General features: G+C 40.9%; 1 protein-coding gene across 3 annotated transcripts in view; it reads right to left on the reverse strand.

The window, feature by feature from the left end:
- PDE4B (phosphodiesterase 4B) overlaps positions 1-20,562 on the reverse strand; it is a 378,929-nt gene that overhangs the window by 26,086 nt on the left and 332,281 nt on the right. For all 3 annotated transcript variants that reach the window (XM_030572883.1, XM_030572884.1, XM_030572885.1), the window contains one exon: positions 10,578-10,690. In XM_030572883.1, the coding sequence (XP_030428743.1) occupies positions 10,578-10,690 (113 nt within the window). The remainder of the gene's footprint in view (positions 1-10,577; positions 10,691-20,562) is intronic.

The raw sequence follows: 20,562 nt of genomic DNA on the forward strand, positions 1-20,562 counted from the left end.
GTGAATGTACTGTGAATTATCATTGCTTAGAAGAGAGTCTGAATTTCCCTATTCACATGCGAAGCTTGGGGCTCATGTTACTCACCTCATGAGAACTGGGTGGGTCTAACGGGAAAAAAAAACCTATCAACTGATGTTGACGAAAAAGTAAGGTCAGGCCAAACCACCATTTTGACTTCCCTGAAAATAAATGTGTCATGTGTTTATAAGGTGCACATGCATGAGACTTTGCTGGCACATTAAGAAAGTACATGCCATTCCTGCAGGGCTAAATCTGCTTAAAGGCTTCCTCCAGTTGAAGACAAGTCCTATAAAACATCTACTGCCTATGAATACAAATGGCAGATGCATTCTGTCAGTGCTTTCCTAGCTGATTGGTATCATATAGGATTTTTTTGGACTATTAGCATGTCTTTTGATTAGCATAAAAGCAAAAGCATTGATAAGATTTACAGTTTCGTTCTGTGTATCATTAGAAGGAATACACTGAATATTTGTACAGATAAAAACACAATGTTAATATAACACAACACGTCTGATTATAAACTTCCGTTTTATTTGGGTGGATATTCGGGTCAGTTTCTGTTTCATCTGAATCATTTTGCCCTTCCCTAGCTGTAGAAACACTTGTTTCAGGATAATGAATAGAAACAACTACAGCTTGCTTCAGCATGTTAGTTTAGTGCTTTGTATCGGTTACCTGACTCACTAAGTTACCACAGAAACCTTTGACAGGACGTCTGATGCCAAAATTATTTATCTACCAAAATCTGCTGGGGCCTGATTTCTCAGCAAGACAAGAGTCCAACAAAAATCCCTAATGATAGCTCAAATGAAGATTACTATCTATTGTGTTATCTATAGCATCCATCCATGGTAAGTGCTACTTACCATGTAAAAGAAAACACAGAACACAACTGAGCACTTCTCAGTAGAATGGGTGTTTTAAAAGAACATATTTGACATGGTCATGTGTTCTAACCAAAAGCATGACCCTGCACCCACTGAAGTTAATAGCAAAATTCATCCTGATTTTAGTGGCAACAAAATTAGGCCAAAAATTAATAGCACTTCTCCTAGGAAAACTGGTTGTCCACAATTTGGAGGGAATTAATTATAGTTGTCTAACCTCACTCCAATGTGATAAGTTTAGATTAAAATTATAAATGGGAAAAGTCCTTTTTTTTAACTACAGACTAAACATCTTGGTTTCCAAAGGCATTTTTAGAGAGTTCCACAGGTGTAAAGTGTTTTCTGAAATTAAATGGAAGCTTGGCTCAGAAAATGAAAAACAAAGATCAGGAAACAAAAGAAAGATCAGTACCAGTCTGAACTGAATGACAGGAAGCAACAGCAAAATATAATTAGATGACTAAAGCAAGCGGACTACAGGCATAAAATGTCTTAATTAAAGAAAGGCCTGATACAACTAACAATATCTATGGCCTTGAGAAAAACCAATGCTCCAGAAGGCAGAAGGTCTTATACCAAAATGTCTGATCAGTCATACCTATGAAAGCCACACTGATGAGAAAGACACTTGTGCCAACGAAGCTGACCAAGTTAGTAGGAAGAGCCCACGATAGAAACCACAAACCAAATAACCACCCCCGCTCTTCATTAGCTATTTATGAAGCTGCCCATTTGGAGAGGATGGTGCATGCTACTGAATTCCCTGCCTCCCACACCGCACTACTCTCAAAACTCAGGACCTTTAATCCCTAAGCCTGCAGCGGTGAAAATGGAATATAGTCTTATGCTTGATTGCCAGAGTGTTCTCGGCCTCCGTCAGTCTCCAATCAACAGATGTATTCAGGCTTCATGGCTCTTTTTGTTGTCTCATTAAACAATGCATTTAGACAGTAAGGGGCTTAAAGCTCTTTTCCAAAGTCATTCCCAAGAGCCAGACTGGGGAGAACGACACTTATCTTTCAGGTGATTTTGTCTCAGTTGGATCCTACATCTTTAGAAAGAAGACTAAGAGGCAAGTGGGTTTATCATTTAACAAAGGGAGTGTGAGAATGAGAATGCTACTGTTGTGAAATGTATATACCTAGCATTTAAATTAAATTGAAATCTGTGATTCATATCCTGAAGTCTTTATTTAAGCAACGTCACAGGGCTTTCATAAGGTAGGAAAATTAGCTCTGGGAAATTAAAATAATTCTGAACCCTGAAATCGCTTTTCCTAGATGTGCATAATGAGGAAAAACTGGCAACTCTTAAACAGCAAAAGTCTGTTTGCTTTATAAGATGAGGCATAAAGTGTAAATAAAGCCCAGTAAGACATGGCTTTGTATCTCTTAAAATACTGTATGAAAAACAGTGGCAGCTGGTCCTCCCAAAATGACAATACACCTAATGCAGCCATCTAAAAACATATGGAATGTACTAATGAATGTAAATACATTGTAATGAAAAATCATTCTAACACAGAACTAGGCAAATAATTTGCGGAATATCTGTGTGTGCAGTATTTGCCCGCTGTGCAACAATGGGTTGTTTCTTTTTAAAACATAAAGCAGAGGCCCTCTAGTGAGAGCAGTCTCTCTCTCTCTAAGGCATTCTATTTGAGCGTGCCTCCCAAACTGCCTCATTTTCCTTTTGATAACCCAACACCACTATGTTCATGTATGCCCTACTGAAAGCTAGCTTGGGACTTCCATGTGAGAAGGGAACCCAACGGACAGAACATGTGTGAAGAGTTGGCATTGATTGGTGGTATGTTTGTGAATGTGATGAGAAATGAAATTTCTTCTAACACTGCTAAATTCCATGTTTGGCACCACAATGAGCTCAAAGAAAGAGTCCCAAAAGGTACACGATACCAAAAAGAGTATCAACATTACCACCAACTGGAGAGGGAGACAGAGGGAGAGGACAAATATTGGTGAAAGATTCCTACTTGAAACAAAGAACAAATCCCTAAATACTATTAAGTTTCCCAAATGTTTCTCTCTTTTTTAAAATGTTCATTTTGCTTCTTTTCCCTCTCATTTTTCTGAGCATTATCACTGTCTTGCTGGTTTTACACAGGCAAACTGAAATGGCAGTTTTGATGAAGAGTTTAGAGGGGCCTGTCTCTCTCACCCATATTGGGCAAGCCAGGAGTACCTCCACTGAAGCCAATTGACTTATACCAGTATAAAATGGGTGTGAGACCAGAATCAGGGCTCAGAGCCTGGGCCCAAGTTGGACCAGGAACTGAACTTCTCCAAAGATCAAAGATCCCACCTTTTCTAAAGGCAAAAGAACTACCAATCACAGCACCCCCCAAACCAAAGATTTTGCTCTAAGAAATTACACAAATTCTTACTGATTCTGTTCCATGTTCAGTTACCTCACTTCATTCCCATTCAGGCAAGGCCTCTCGCCTTTTAACCATTATTCACTTTTTAGCCTTGCCCTCAAATAATTGTTCACCTTTTGAACCTGCCCTTGAGCAATTATCTGCTTAAGACACACCCTAAACCAGCATGACTGAAATGTCTGGAGAATGAAGAAGTTCAAAATGGTCAAGCCACCACAAAAGGTCAAACCTAAAGGGCAGTGGCCCGTGTTGGAGACAGTGGGGAATCATACCAACAAAGGAGGTCTCCTCAGGATTGAGGATGTTATTTGGAAACTGGCTAGGCTCTAGCGCTGGCAAGGCCAAAGCATCAGATTGTCTGACTTACATGCGGAGTATTACAATTGTTCCTCTAGACTGTTAACACTGTATTTGTGAGGCAGAATAATCAACTTTGATTATAATTATTCATTTCAGAGAACAAAGGAGCAAGGGAAGAGGATTTCAGTGTATGGACAGGGCCGGATTAATTCTCCTGTGAGCCTGGGGCTATTCGATTTTGTGGGGCCCCTGTATACAAGTCTTTTTCCTGGGAGGGAGTTTGGTGCAGGAGAGGGCTGGGGCAGGGGACTGGGATGCAGAAGGGGGTGGGGAGTCTGGGAGGGAGTTTGGGTGCAGGAGGGGGATTCTGATCTGGGGTAGGGGGTTGGGGAGTGTGAGGTGCAGGCTCTGGGATGGAGTTTGAGTGTAGGAGGGGATTCTGACCTGGGGTAGGGGGTTGGGGTGGAGAAGAGGGTCTGAGGTGCAGGCTCTGGCTGGGAGGCACTTACCACAGGCGGCTCCCAGCTGGCAGCACAGCAGGGCTCAGGCAGGCTGCCTGCCCTGCCAGCCATAGCCCCATGCTGCTCCTGGAAGCGGCTGGCTCCTAACAGGTCTCTGTGGCCCCAGGGTGGGAGGGGGACAGCGTGTTCTGTGTGCTGCCTGTGCCCACAAGCGCCATCCCTGTAGCTCTCATTGACTGGTTTCCAGCACACAGAAACATACACAGGTTTGGGTAAATTGCAGTTTTCTTTCAATAATTTCTGAAATGTTTTGTTTTGTTTTTGACCATTTTTTTAAAACTCTAAGTAGCTTAATTTTTTAAATGAAAACTTGTTATGAACCAGAAAACCAGATTTTTTTCTTTTGAAAATGTCAAAATTTTTTGTTTCCACGATTTCAAACCTTTTTTTTAGTTGAAAAAATTCATTGAAAATGATCCATTCTCATGGGGAAAAAATCCATTTGGACAAATCAGCATTTTCTGACAAAAAAAAGTTTTGTTGAAAAATTCCCAACCAGTTCTAGTCCCTGCCCTGTTCTGGCTGCACTAAAATCCTGGATCCAATACTCCCAAATCTTGGATTGTTCAAAATCTGGATCTCAGATGTAACGTTTGTAATTTGCACTATTATCTTCAGAAAATGCAGTGCCTGTTTTCCCTGTACTAGATCAAGGCATTCTTTCTAAACCTGAATCTGAAGTTCAAACCTACATCAAAAGAATAATCCTCACCCTCAGGTGTAAACAGCCTCTATCACATTTTGCATCAAGCATAATGATTTAACAATTCAGGCTAATTCCAAAAACTGTAAATTCAAGAATCATCTAACAGCATTAGGGTATGTTTACATCATCTTTACAAGGGCGCCAAGCATTTCAGAATGCATTTAAGATCTTTAATGATAATTACAATACACTTCTAATGGCTGTTGAAGATCAGCTAACTTGCACTTCATGAGTTCTCCCAAACGCTTAGTTACTGTCTTTGTTTCCGTAATGACGGTCGCTGAACAGCTGCAGCCGATAGAGGGGAATACCAAATAACCCATCAGGAACTGATGTGCGGAATTCCATGAATCATACCTACTTAACTCTGCTTATAAAAACAAAAGACATGGAAGTCTCTTTGTCTTGCTAACTGTTGCTTAACTTTACAAGCCTTTCTTTGTAAGCCAATTGGCTATTTTAAAGCATATTAAACAAAGGAAATTACAGTAAAGTAACCAAAAGACTAAACAATTTGGCACCAGTTAAGGGAAACATCACGTACGAAGTGGGCAAGATTGAGTGCTGGCAGACTCACAAAACAAATGCAAATGTGGAAGCTGTGCAGCAAGGCACATAGACCCTTGGCATGCTGCCCTGAGCAATGTTAAACTGCTTGATGTGGACTGCCAGAGTTTACATTAGTGCCCTCAGATTTATTTAGCCACTGTCTCCTGGCAGTTAGGTGTGGGCTTGCTGGTCTCTCTGGGTTTGTTTTGTTTTTTGTTTGATTGGAACACCCTTTGAAAAAGTGGTGAAGTGGAAGAGTCATGTTTATGCTAGGGTTCTCTTGCAAAATAACAAATACAATGGCTTGGTGAGTGGTCTCGCTAGCAAATACCTATGTATACAGTGATGGTCAAAAATGTTATCTGCCTGCAGGATTTAATTCTGCTCCTTACGCACACGTCTCCTGGAGACTTCTTTAACAGCTGACATTTCTAAATCCAGGTGAGACAAATTGCAAGGAGTTATATTACAGTATATCTAGCAGCACTGAGCCATATCGTCAATGTTAAGGCTCCCTTAACTTCCAGTGTGCCAATGAGGAAGACCTGGTGATGTTACCAAAGTAGGTATATACAAAATTCAAACTGTTTCTGCAAATAATGAATTACATTATTCATAGGGCTCGCTGGGAACTTTTGGATTAAATGTTTTTTGTTGGAAAATGCCCAGTTGTCAAAATGGAAACTTTTCATGGAAACATATTAGATCCAGCAATAGTTTCACTGGGAAGATCTCTCAGGTGGCAGGGTGGAATTTCTGGCCTAGTGCAGGGTGAGGATAGCCAACATCCAAGTGGTGATGGCAATTCAATCACCTGGATGTGGTAGATAGGCTCAAGTCCCTGCTCTCCCTGATTCAGACTAGGGACTAGAAACTGGGTCTCCCACAAGTGAACCCCTAACCACCAGTCTAATGGCTATCCTGCACTGTTGCTGTCACGGATTTTGACCAGAAATTCCATCCTGGGCCTGAAGAACTTACTCAAAAGCAACAGAGAAGGGGCTTCGCCTGATTTAGAGCAGGGACTTGAACATGGGTCTCCCACATCCAGGCCCAGCAACTACTATTTTAGACAAAACAGAGCTAACTCTAAAGTCTGGTGGTTAGGACTCTTGCCCAGGGCGTGGGAGACTGAGGTTCAGGTCTCTCTCCTCTGATCCCTGGAGCGTAACTTAGCTATGCTAGGGTAGTCTCATGCACTCTAACTTTTCTGGGGGAAAATCTGGAAGGAACAGAATCAGTTGTCAGAAACAGATTTTACTTTCCAGCCAGCCTTTATCATCTATCACCTACAAAGCTGCACAGTCTGGGTGCAGAGACTCTGAATACTGGCTTCAAAAACTGCTGTGCTATTCAGGGGATCCTGCACTTATAAGTGGATGGACTCTGTAATGTAAAAGGTCTTTTCCAGCCCTAGTTTCTATGACCTTAAGGCCTTAGAAAACCACCAAGCTGGGAGTTGGAGAACTAGACGACACATAGTAGGTCAGTTGGGGAATTATTTACCCAACTCTTTATGATTTGAGGATGCACCAATGTGTCCACCAATCTTACTCCGTAGAGCCCAAATGCTCCAGGGGCCTGTGATTCTGTCTCTACGGAAGATGAGTCTGTAGACAGCTGCATAATGCCAAATGCAGCATTAAGGGGCTGCTATATCAGGAAGTCCATGACTCACAAAGCTCCAGAGACGACTCAATATCTGCCTAGGCAGTGAACTGGATAGGCCACTAAATACAGAATGACAGTCATCTCTTACAATAACGTATTAATGTACAATACAAATTAACATTTAATATCTACAGACGACTATGGGTAAGTTAGCTTTATTTCACTCAAAGCTGAAACTAGAGAACTGTCTTGTTAGTATTTTACATAAATAATAAACTCCATCTTTGCAGTATTCTGTACATTTCCAAATGCTTCATTTAGGGAATCCACAGGGAATGAGGCCAGTGCCAAGGGGCAATGACTAAGCAATGTGGAACAGAAACTCATTTAGGGATGTATGGTCGTTTCTTCACCTTTGCTCTCTTTCTAATTTTGGAATGCAAATCATTTCATTTCCCATTTCCCAAAACCACCACCATGCTTGGTGTGATAGGCAATCTGCTTCCCAGAGACTCGGGTCTGGAATAGCAAGAGGTCTCGGGTATTTGGAGGACAGGATTAAGTGCACCGGTAAAGACTTTACCCAGTGAGGGAGTAGTCAGAAGACAGAGCTTGCCTTTCTGTAATGGTTCTATGCTGGACTCAAGCCTGCACTTTGCAGCCTCTACTCCCATTAGCCTCAATATAAGCTGAAGTTGGATAGCACCTAGCAGGATCAGGCCCCTAGTTTTTCACTTTCCTTGATTAATTAATTTACACTGTTGGCAGACCCATGTGCCAACTCTTTATGACCAGGATAGTGTCACCTCCCAGAAAATGCTTTTTGTACAAGAGGTCTGAGAATCACACTGCAAACATGAATTCAGAGATCCTCCCTCTCTGTCTGCTGTTGTTGCAACTCTGTACTTTTAAAACTACGTCTGTCAGGAAGGAGACAGGAAATTCGAGTCACACTTGCAACAGCTGTGCCATGCCTACTATCATTCTCAAATGACGTAGTTTGGCTTTAGTGGCACAGGGCCAGGAACTCAGCAATAACAGAGGTCAGGAAGATAGGTCACCGTTTATACTGTTCTTGCACTTGGGATCGTGCTGAGTCTATTTGCTTTCTTCCTTTCTACACTGTTTCTCTTTCCGTTCTTCTTTAATAATGTGGAGCCTAAGCATCCTGTTTTCAAAACATCTGACTGTTTTGTTGTTTACCAATGCCCTACTTAAAAGCTTTTGATTCAAGCAAGATAGTCTACTCAGGTACTTTACGAGATTAAAAATGTTCCATTAATTTGTTGTCAAATTTTCTGATTGTTTCTAAAGAGTCTTTCAAAAGCCTCAATACTTCCAGCTGAACAGATTTCAGACTGCACAGCTCACTTGAAATAATTTTACTGTGTGCCATGAAAAACTGTTTGCCATGATGGCACAAAACCAAGAGACATTTATCACCAACTCGTTCAGATGTTTGTTACCATGGCAAGGAAAAAAAGAATAAGCTGCAAACCATTTCACGTTATTCTTTCATAGCTAGAAACGACTCTTGGAATCTGACCAGAACACGTACAAACACATTTTAGTTCAAGTATATGAATGAGCAAAGTTTAAAGAAAGTTGAATCTAACCAATGAACACTAACAGTGCACATAGTAAAATCATCATATTTAACAATTACACAATGGCTGAATTACTTAATCAGAGCTTTCCACCTGTAAGAGTCCAAATGTGGGAGAAAATCTCAAAATACGGGATAGTTCTGCCCCATGTGTGAGGCCCTATTTTCTTCTCAGGCTAAAGCCTTACTAATGGCTAGATCTGTTTCTCACGCAAGCTGATAATTATATCCTTTTCTTGAAAGCTAGCCCTATTAAACTTGTATTAATTACTATGCCCCGGCATGCTGGAGTAAGAACTAGTGGAGGAGGAGGAAATTTCAAATGACCTGGGATTAATTTCTTTAACATATTCCATAGAATCTCAGTTTATGATTCAGCATTTCTGGTGTAATTTATTTCCAGTTAGGAAAAGAAAAATAGCCCTGGATTTGTGTGGCACAAAGGTAAAACAGGTTCTAATAATGAGGGCTACTGCAAAGGAATGAAGGAATACACAGTGTCTAACATCTTTGTAAGAGATAGAGCACACACATTTCAGAAACCATATGGATTTGCTTCATTAGGTTGATGGGTGTAAATATTGCATACAAGCATGGGCATAAATATTGAATTTGGAGCAGCAATACTTGTGGCTTTGAGATCTTGTGCACTTACACTGTGCTGCTGGGTGCTAAAGCAGGACATCTGCTCAGATGCCAGTCAATTGCTCATTTGAGCAATGGCTAGGAACATTGCAGAGGTGGTGCCTATAGTCCCAGGGAGTGCCTTATGTCAATCAACAATAACCCCTCTGGCCAATTAAGGACTGACTTTGATGGGTTCTTAATAGAATCTCATCTGCTCACAGAGAGCAGTTCTTTCTCTGGCTGGGAAGATTGGAGGCTGGAAGCAGAAGCTCAGGGTTGGAGAGAGTGGTGGTTTTAAAGGATTATTTTGAGGGGTATTCAGGGCGTCTGCTGTATTTTTTCCCTTTATATTTTTTCTGTATTTTTCTTCTGAACCTTCCCCCCATTTTTTCTTACATTGAACATAAAGTTTAGTTTGGGATATTTTTTTTTTTCAAATTAATTTTATCAAATTTGTACTCCTTGTATGAAAACTCAAATTCTCCTGCATCTCTTCCCTCCTCCCAAAAATCAGCCCTTTAATGAAAGCACTCTTACGTAGGTCCCAGTGTTATGGCACTGCACCCTAATCATGTACTGAATATAAAATGCTGTTAACTCATACCATAATATTAAAAACACAAACCAAATGCTTACAGAAAGAGACGGTTGCAGTAAAACATTATCCCATAGTGTTTAGAGTTTGCCATTATTATTGAAAAGCCAAGTTAATTTCCCCAACCTGATCATTTGTTACAATTACACACTTTTCAGTGGGGGCCTGTGGTAATATTTTTTTTCCACGAGGAACAGCTATTATTGACACCTTGTACATTTTCTGATAGATAAATATCAATGTAATGATGTGGTTTTACTGCAATGTACCATATTATAATTCTGACTCTACAGAATGCTAAATGTTTTCCTGGTTCTGCTTTTCTATGACAAATTTTCTCCAATTTATAAGTTACTTTGTAAGAAACATTTTTACTTATCATCCTACTTCTAGCTGTATAAAAATGTACCTAAGGTCGACTGGAACATATCACCAAATGCAAGGATTAATTTCACAGTGTAAATATATTCTGCTTGAGAACCTGTGGTATCGTTTGCCACTTGCACTGTTTAATTCTTGCAATAGCATAAGGATACAGATAGTTCAAAGCAATTAAAGTTCCCATCCTTAACATAAAGTACTAGGAAAAGTACCAACAGTGTTTAAATGAACTTTGTCAGATATTGCACCGTCATGCTGGTCTGCTGGTGGACACAATCACATACAGCAACACTTTTTGTCTTACATTACAGCACTTATTCTTTTTATTTTCAGGCTTGGACATTTTAGGAAGAAGTTATCCCATCGCTTACCTTGTTAGATGCCATCTCACTGACTGATCGGTAGGTCTGAATGGTTTCAAGTTGATCTAAACACCAGTCTAATTCTTCCAGAGTTTCCATTGCTAATTTTTGATAAGATTCTTCTGCAAATAAACACACAGACATGTAGTTAGGCGTGAGTGGCTGCAGACTTTCCATGTTAGAGTCACTGACACAGCTGGAGGCAGCACTACTGTAGGTGGTACAATGCTCCTTCATCATGCAGTCTGGGTACTTCTGCTCCAGGCTCCAGGAGGAGAACAAATCAATGTACGTCCTTCCTGTGAATGGCTGTCTTTTTTTTTTTTTTTTTTTGGCTTTGAAGATGAGATGTCGGTAATACATCAACAAACTTCCTCTAAAAAGGGGGTGTGGGAGGAATGCTCTCTGACAGACTCATCTGCATGTATGTGGATTAAGATTGCACGCTAATAAAAGCAGTTCCTTGTAAGCTAGTTTTTTTCCCCTCCTCCTAAGAATTACTCATCACAGCGTTTCTTGTCTAAAGCAATGACATTTAAAAAAAAAATTGTAAGATGTCATTGAGATAGAAGCAAGTGACTTGCTTCAGTTACTCTTTCTCAGAAGAAACAAGCTGCACTCTTTTCAAGTAAAATGAAAAAGAAACCAATCGTTGGCAGTAAATCTTTAGGCAATGCAAGCACTGAAGGTATTGTACGTGCGTGATCTTTGAGTAACTTTTCCACGCAGCAGTACTGCCCCAAACAAGGTTAGGAATACAGTTTGTTTGGGTACTACATGAGAGCCCTCTGATACAGATACAATCAGACAGAAACTTTATGGGACTACTGGATGAGTGATTGACTTTTATTGGTTAAAAGGAACGATGCTTCTCTTGTTTTACTAAACAAAGTTAAAACTTGCCTTTGGTCTCAGCCAAGATCATAGGGAAATTATGAACTGGATTCTCAGATGGAACCAGAAATGAGCTGTCTCTGCTTTTGCTAATATTGTATTCCTCTCGATTTGTAAGTGTTTCAACTAGAAAAGCATAAGTCTCCTGGAAGAATTGCTAAGCAGCTCTCAAGATAAAAATAAAGGTTTACACACTTCACCATGGCTCATAAAAATAACTTCAAACCCTTTAAATATAACTACCTACCATACCTATTGACCCATACCAATACATATCTTCCTCAGTTCAAGGAGTCAGGATTTTAAATGATACCAGTTAAAGCAAACTGCAATTATAACAGAGTTAATAGAACTCTAGACTATACACACACATTATAGGCCCTATTTAGCCCTGTGAGTGCAACTTTTACCACTTTGTGCTGGAGGCTGTGGATGTGCTGAAAAGAGAACTGATCTAGAGGGAGGGGCAGGAGCAGTAGTGTCACTCTCCCTTGGGAGCAACTTTACATTTTGGCAGGGATTCCAAAGGGTTCTCACCAGTGGTGGCTGCCTAGCAGTTACCCTGAATCAATGCATTGCTCAGCTGCCCTAGCTCCATTTGCTTCTGGGCCACCATGTTTATGGAAAAAAGAACAGGAGTACTTGTGGCCAGGGCCAGTGCAACCATTTAGGCGGACTAGGCGGTTGCCTAGGGCGCAGAGATTTGAGGGCGCCAAAAAGCGCCCCCAATTTTTTTTTAAATGGTTGAGCAGCCGTTGCTGCTGGGACAGAGAGGGAGTCTGAGCTGCCAGCGGTAGCCGGCAGCCCAGGGTGTCCCTCAGGTCAGGGCACCTCCGCGGCAGCCGGCAGCCCAGGGTGTCCCCAGGGTCAGGGCGCCTCCGTGGCAGCCGGCAGCCCAGGGTGTCCCTCAGGTCAGGGCGCCTCCGCGGCAGCCGGCAGCCCAGGGTGTCCCCAGGGTCAGGGCAACTCCGCGGCAGCCGGCAGCCCAGGGTGTCCCCCGGGTCAGGGCGCCGCCACAGCAGCCGGCAGCCCAGGGGTGGGGGTCCCTTGGCCCAGGGAAAAGCCCGGGCTGCCGGCTGCCTCGGAGGTGCATTGACCCTGGGTGTCCGGAGGGGGCGGCAGGCAGCTCCCGTGGAGCTGCCGCAGTCGTGCCTGCGGACAGTTGGCTGCTTGCGCGGCTCCGGTGGACCTCCCGCAGACACGAGTGCGGCAGCTCCACCGGAGCCGTGGGACCAGCGCGCGGGGCGGCAAAACTGCCGTCCGCCTAGGGCGCTCAAAACTCTAACGCCGGTCCTGCTAGTGACACCTTAGAGGCTAACACATTTATTTGAGCATAAGCTTTCATGGGCTAAAACTACTTCATTGGATGCATGCAGTGGAAAATACTTTTCCAATGAAGTGGGTTTTAACCCACGAAAGCTTATGCTCAAATAAATTTGTTAGTCTCTAAGGTGCCACAAGTACTCCTGTTCTTTTTGCTGATACAGACTAACACAGCTACCACTCTGAAACCTGTCACCATGTTTATGGAGTGCACCAACTGGCTTTATGCCCCTTCCAGTCTGCATCATTGCAACCCCCATATCAGACAGCTCACTCACTGCTGGGGTGTGAAATAGGTTTCCATTAGGTTCTGGTTCTACAGATACTGCACATAGGGCCTGATACAAAGCACTCTGAAGTCAACAGAAGAACTTTATGGGACCTTGAATTACATATACAACTAGTCCAATGGCTCAGATTTCGATCTCAGTTACACCAGTGTAGTCAATGCAGTTACTCCAGATTTACACCAGTATAAATTGTTTGTTAAATTATTAATATTTGTGCTGTGGTGGTGCTCAAATAAATATCTGTGCTGTGTGGTACCCAGCACCCCTATTGTGCGGTACCCAGCACCCCTATTGTGCTGGGTTTGGCATACACAGTAACAGATGCTCCCTGCCCTGAAGAGATTACAATCTAAATTGAAGAATCATACAGTAAATGAGTGTGAAACAACAGGAAGGAATGGAGAGTGGGATGGAAAAGAGTGATATGATCATGAGGCCGCATAGGGAAACTACTGCACAGCTCAACAGTACTGGCCAAGAAATCAGAATCTTGCCCACTGACTTAATTTGTTGCCCTCTTATTAGGAAGTAGTCCCACTGAATTCCAAAGTTTCTTTGGCTATGTATATCTGTCTACACTCCACATGGGTAAATCCTCTTTCTTATCAACCGTGTCCACTATGTATTTTAAATATATTAATAAATGCATTGCTGTATATGTTCAACCACTCAAAGCTCAATAGGAGAGAACAAACACTACTGAAGAATAATTTCTCAATGAGCAAGAAATACTTTAAAGCAATAATTCTACGACAAAGGTCCCTTCTAGTCCTACATTTCAATAAAATAAAATACATATTGGTGTAAAGAAGAGCTAATACTCAATTTCTTTTTTACACTTACAGAGCTACAAATCTACTGGAAGTATCCTCCTCTTGCACATTTCTGTGGCATTCAAGTCAAAAAAGTAGTTGGAACTAGCCATGAAATACCACAGTAGAACTTCAGTGGGGAACTTTCCTCCCCAACCTGTAAAATCCCTAACAATGAGCAGATAAGTAAAACAATTTTAGTGAGAGGTTTCAAGTTTCCTCAAAATGAAAAAAAAGTCTCAATTTCCCTCTAGAATCACAGAAGCTTGGGGTTGCAAGACACCTCAGGAGGTCATCCAGTCCAACCCCGTGCTCAAAGCAGGACCAACACCAACTAAATCATCCCAGCCAGGGCTTTCTCAAGCCAGGCCTTAAAAAACTTCTAAGGATGGAGATTCCACCACCTCCCTTGGTAACCCATTCCAGTGCTTCACTACCCTCCTAGTGAAATAGTGTTTCCTAATATCCAACCTAGACCTCCCTCACTGCAACCATTGCTTCTTGTTCTGTCATCTGCTGCCTCTGAGAACAGCCGAGCTCCATCTTCTTAAGAACTCCCCTTCAGGTAGTTGAAGGCTGCTATCAAATCCCCTCTCATTCTTCTCTTCTGCAGACTAAGTAAGCCCAGTTCCCTCAGTCTCTCCTTGTAAGTCATGTGCCCCAGACCCCGGTTCATTTTTGTTGCCCTCTGCTGGACTCTCTCCAATTTATCCACCTCCTTTCTGTAGTGGGAGGCCCAAAACTGAATGCAATACTCCAGATGTGGCCTCACCAGTGACAAATAGAGGGGAATAATCACTTCCCTCGATCTGCCGGCAATGCTCCTACTAACGCAGCCCAATATGCTATTAGCCTTCTTGGCAATAAGGGCACACTGCTGATTCATATCCAGCTTCTCATCCATTGTAATCACCAGGTCCTTTTCTGCAGAACTGCTGCTTAGCCAGTCGGTCCTCTAAATTAACAAGTTTCTATTTTTTAATAAACTCAACAAGGAGAACAAAGTGATTTTAGAAGCAGATGAACAAAAAGCCCAGTCAGATATGCTTAATAAGAATTCATTATTACTAAGGGCAATTATCTATAAATATCACTATAATTTACAGCCTAACTTCAGTTTTCTGAGTAGGAGGTGGAATCATGGCCTACTCAAATATATAGAGTCAGATTGCTTCTATATCCCACCTACTTAGAATATCTTCTACCATTCTAAGAATCATTAAATTAAAAAAAAAATAAAAAATGAAGTTTGGAAAGTTGAATATTCTTATGTAATAATTAAAACAAAAACTAAATCTGCTTTTGTTTTACTTGCCTTATCATCGTTCCAGCAATCTTCAAATGGTCCAAGACATGGACTTAGCTTATAGAACTCAAATGCAAGTCAAACTTCACCACAATGTGAGGGTATTGGGATCTGGTTGCAATGACCTGGCTAAGTGTGAGGTGATCATGTGGTGCTAACGGTGCCAGGTTCTATTTCTACTGTGTCATGGGGAGAGAGGTTGTTACACAGAGTTTTGGTTTGGCCCATGTAAGTTAAGCCTTCAAGTTCAAATCCAGACTTGCCAAAGTTCATAGGTGTTTGGATCCAGTCTACTTCTACCTGCCACTGTAGTTTAATTTATTTTCTATTTTCCTTTTAAGATCTCCAAGAAAGTTGTGTAAGAACCCCAGGGCAGTGTAAGAACCTATACAGAACAGAACAGAATTCTAAACTTCAGGACTGCGGTACCCATTCTTACTGGGACCACAAAAGGATCCACCCATGGTATCATGCAGTTGCATAAGCCAGAAAATTGAAACTCTGTCCACTCTGTATGAACATGGAAGATCTCATGCTCTGTTCATAATAGCATTGTTGTGCAAAATTATCTTTCCTGCTCACTTTTGTGCCATGTGCTATTGATTGGCTGCTGTCCTCCACCCTAAAGGTGGCTGCATTTCAGCTGTGCTGAATGTATATAATTTGTGAAGCACTCTGGGATCCTTCAGGCTGAGTGGTGCTATGCAAATAAAAAAATATGACTATCATATCATTATTAATAATACTTGCAAGGAAAACATTTAAGGTACAATAAATACAGCAGGACCTGAATTCCTAAAAAAAAAATTGGCAATTTTAACACATCATTTAAGTCCAACTAAAACACTAGCCATTTAGATAGACAAGCATACAACATTTGTCAATAAATAAATAGAGAGGTCTTATTAAGTACCATAACATGTAAAAACGTTCTTTATCTTATTTTTTTACAGACTATTTAGTACCCAATCCAGCAGAAAGTGTGCTTAGTTTTCTAAAGCACAGAAAATAGTGCTCTTATCTTATTCTCTTTTTTAATACAACCTAGTATTATTGGCTTTTTTGAAACAGCTGCAGATTGTGAAGATAATAATTGGCAGAGCAACAAAATTACATCCGGATCTTTTGTCCCAAAAAGTGCTACCTAACATGATGAATTTACTAAAAGGAATTTGGGCTGATATTGCGTTACGTTACTGGTTAGCTTTGCCAGGTGTTCCTTCAATTCCTCAGGGTCCTCTAATCTGGACTCATCTATTATCTGCAAGTCTGCCACCTCATTGTTCACTGCCAAAGGTATTAGGTAAACACGAGTTGTTGTTGCATAGTTAAGGCTGAGTTTGCATTTTACAGCAGAGATTCAACAGCTTTGTTAGGTATGAAGACAGCAATACATCCTATAGCACTTGCCCTGAGCACACAGTGGATTTCTGAGAATTTACAAGTAACTTCATTAATTAAAGAGTTAAAATTAATTGAAAAATGGGTCCTTTAAGAAATTCAGCATCTTGTATTGCATCATTTTTTGTCCCAAATGATCTTAAGAATATGGACTCTTCTAACTTCCCATATAGTTATAACTTGCTGAAATCTTATGTATTAGCTACACGTCGAAGATTTTTTTTTAAGGATTAATGGTCATTTTTTCCTATTAGTCTTCAGAAATGAAATTGTCTTCTATAGCAGAGGCCAATGGCTCATGATCTAGAGAGAATTAAAAACCTCTCTGTCTTCTTTGAAAAAGGTTGCTATCTTCTATTGTGCTCAATGGGACTGAGGCAACTGTCCTCTCAGTTACAATGCCCTTGTTCAAAATGGCCAGTGCCTCCTATTGTTCCCAATAAGAATTCATCCAAGCAGCCATTAGCGAAGGGGCCCAGGAAGTCACCTGAGTGTAACTAACCACTCTGCATTACTCTAAAGACTATGGCAAATCAGCCAGAAGATGGAGCTAAAAGTTAATAACAATAATAATAATTAATAATAATAATAATAATAATAATAATAATATAATTCAGGTTGATATTACACATATTTAAATTGTTACAAATATCCTGTGGTGGCATTCTCATGAGTTTGTTGTTTCTTGTTCTGTATGATATTGTTCATGTAACCAACAAAATTCCAAGATAAAAACTTTGTTACACTGGAGTAATGTTGAGTAAGTATCAGAAACTTAAGGGTAAAACATTACAGGGATGTTGCTATTATTTAAAAAAAAGGTATAAAACACCCAGGATGAAGCATCTTCATCTCACACACTAAACTGAATTTTTCATACAAAATGATAGTTGTCAGAATCTATCTGTAGTGTAGTGTATAGGAATTGGGTAATATCGCTTTAAATGGTTTGGGAGCCTTCTAGCAGGCTTCCCTGTCTTCTGTTGCAGAAGACATCAGAACTCTGCCAGAACAGATATAAGTAGCTAGGTTCCTATATTTGCACATGGTTAATAAAGTTATTATTTAGTTATTTGGAATCCAACTGTACCAATGTGATTTCTCCATATTCTTAATGCTGAGTGGAGAGCAAGGATACAACAGGTTCACATACCAGATAAATATTTAATGTGAATTGAGAATACATACAAAAAGAAGGGCTAATATAATTTTGTATGGGAAATTGAAGGGGGAACTTGGCTGTTTAGCAGGTGTGTCAAACATAGGGCCCATAGCCAGGATCTGAATATGGGGCACACAAATACATTTATGTGCCCTGCATGTCATATGCAGCTTGTGCAGAATCTAAGTTTTCATTTAAAAATGAAAAGTAAGTTTTGATACCTCGAGGCTGCAGATACAATCTTCCAAACGTAAACCAAGTGTAAACTGATGTGACTTCTGCCTGGTCTGCAGACAACCTGAAACAATGACTCCTATATCTCCTACCTGTCCCCTATTCATCTCATTTGAGCGTCAACTCTAAAGGTCCAGCGATGATAACATGACATTAACCATTCTGCTGCTGATCATTTTAGCAATAAAATAGGGAAGAGGGTAGGAGTGAAACCACTGAGGAGTGGGAACTGGAATTTGCTGCAGAGATAAAAATATAGAGGGAGGAACAGAAGACACACACAAGAGAAGAAAGGGGAGCAACAGAGAGAGGAAGAGGAGAAGGAGGAGAAACAAAAAGCTGAAACAGAAGTGAAATAAGGGGGAGCAGCTGTTCTCATTGAGTGATACTCAATGTGACAATGAGGAGCTAAATACAGATGTTTAGTTACTTCATGAATGCTGTGTTCCCCTTTGATCTTTCTGCAAATCTCCCACTAACATCAGTGGGAGCTCTGCTGTTGATTGAGGTGAGTATGAAGCTCTGTCTTTGTACCGTGCCTCAGGGACCATGATTAAACCTGGAATCCAGCCTTCTTCTCCAAACGATTTTGACATCCCTGCTGAACAGTATAATGTACAAATTCACTTCTCAAGGCAGTTGTGCACTTTTTGGATATAATCTTGTGGAATATTGTACCATGTGTCAAGCTGTATCACATTTCACAGTTTATATTTGGATCATCATATTGCATAATCAAGTTCTTGCCAGTAAGATTATTTCCATAGTCCAGCTGATGTTTCCATTATTTTTTTCCAGTGCTGTATGTTAAATCATTTTCCAACTATATTAAAAGCTAATTAATACCAATATCTAAAAAGAATCCTTTGCAATTCTATTTCTAAGAGTACTTAGCATTTATGTAACACTTTCTTCCTTCTCGAGCACTGTGCTAACGTTATTGGTGACATTTTCTTTATGAAAGTGGCTTTGCTGTCAGTCCAATCAGACGGCAGACCTAACAAGTCCCTATTTGTTTACAAAAGCAAAATGTCTCATTTAAAAAAAAATTCTCCCACTCCAAAGTGTTTTAATGGAATAAAAAGGTGTGTCGCTGTTTTTCTTCCTATTTTTAGTTTGGTACAGCATGGCTGTGGATGATATGTCACTTCTTACTGAAACTCAGTGATGTGTTGGAAGGCATTCTTGGGAGCTCTTTGTTACAATTTTACCACAACATTTCAGGGAGGGTTGGGGGAATGATTTCCCAGACTCTGATAGAATTCACCTCTCCTCTCAATAGTGGTAGCAATCCCTGCCGTTTGCTCATAAAACTATGCCTGATAGGCAATTTGCTAGCTTTGAAACAGACTGGATTGCTCCACATGTTGGGAGCACCTTAACAAGAAATATTCACAGGCAAAGGATACCCCCCAGAAGCCTTAAAAATAGTCTTCATTCCATTCTTCTTCTAATTTCACAAGCTGAAATCTGTGCTACCCTACCAATACACTCAGCATATTTTCAGGAACACAGTCCAGATACTTCCACTATGTGTCATTAATGTTAGTTTGTTCACTCAGTGTTTCCTCCCTCCTTGTTTATGGCTATGGAAAAACCCATACTTGTTTAAACAAGAAAAAACTACCTTTGCTCATTCAATATTTGCAAACACCATTTACCCTTCCAAGGCTGTATACAGGGTTGATCACAGGTTAAATGGGGACACATCTGTGGAAGCCGCTTTTCAAAAATATCAGCAACAAAATCAATTTGACAAGTGTAATTTGAAACAATTACATTCTTTGTTGAAAATCATCAGCTCTTTCTCCTCCACCTAAACGTATAGTAAGAATAAATGTACAGTGTCCCTGAGTTCTATAAAGGAACTTAAATATTCATCTGTAGAAGATTACCTTCACCCAGGGGCTGCCGAACATCATAGATTTGACCTCCTAGCACCCTTCCTGTCCTTCCTCATTCCCCCTCAGATGCTTCCCCCGGCCTCCACCGCAGCCTGACTCTCTGGGACCATGAGCTCCTTACACCTACCAAATTCTCCAAATTTCAGTGAGTGAGCAGGGTTGCAGCACCACTCAGGTTTGGCCTTACCCATCTTCCATCATGATGGAGGAGCAGCCAGGCCAAATTTGAGTGAGTGGCTTTGGGACCTGGCACATATGGTCACAGCACCACTCAGGTTTGACCTGACCAAAAAGTGGTTAGGCATGGCCTGGGGGGACCCCACCTGGCCCTGCAACCTATGACTTCATATCTAGCCTAGTGACTTGGCCCCATCACAATTTTCTCAGCATGACACCTGGTTGTGAAAGTGGCCTTGGGACTTCTCGACTATTTACATTTAAAAACTTTTTTTGATAAAACCTGTTGTCAGTATGGTTTTCCCTATGGATGAGTAAACCAGTTCACAGAAAGGGCTCCAATTCCTACTCCATGCCACTGACTTCAACAGAAGCAGGGCGCAGGTCCAAATTAAGAAATGATCAGAGATGTCACTCAAACATCAAACTTCATTCAAAAATGACTTTCTTGTTGTTATTGAAGTGAATCTGGTTAAATTTTTAATATATTC

Source organism: Gopherus evgoodei, chromosome 8 (assembly GCF_007399415.2).
Source record: "Gopherus evgoodei ecotype Sinaloan lineage chromosome 8, rGopEvg1_v1.p, whole genome shotgun sequence".
Lineage (NCBI taxonomy): Eukaryota > Metazoa > Chordata > Testudines > Testudinidae > Gopherus > Gopherus evgoodei.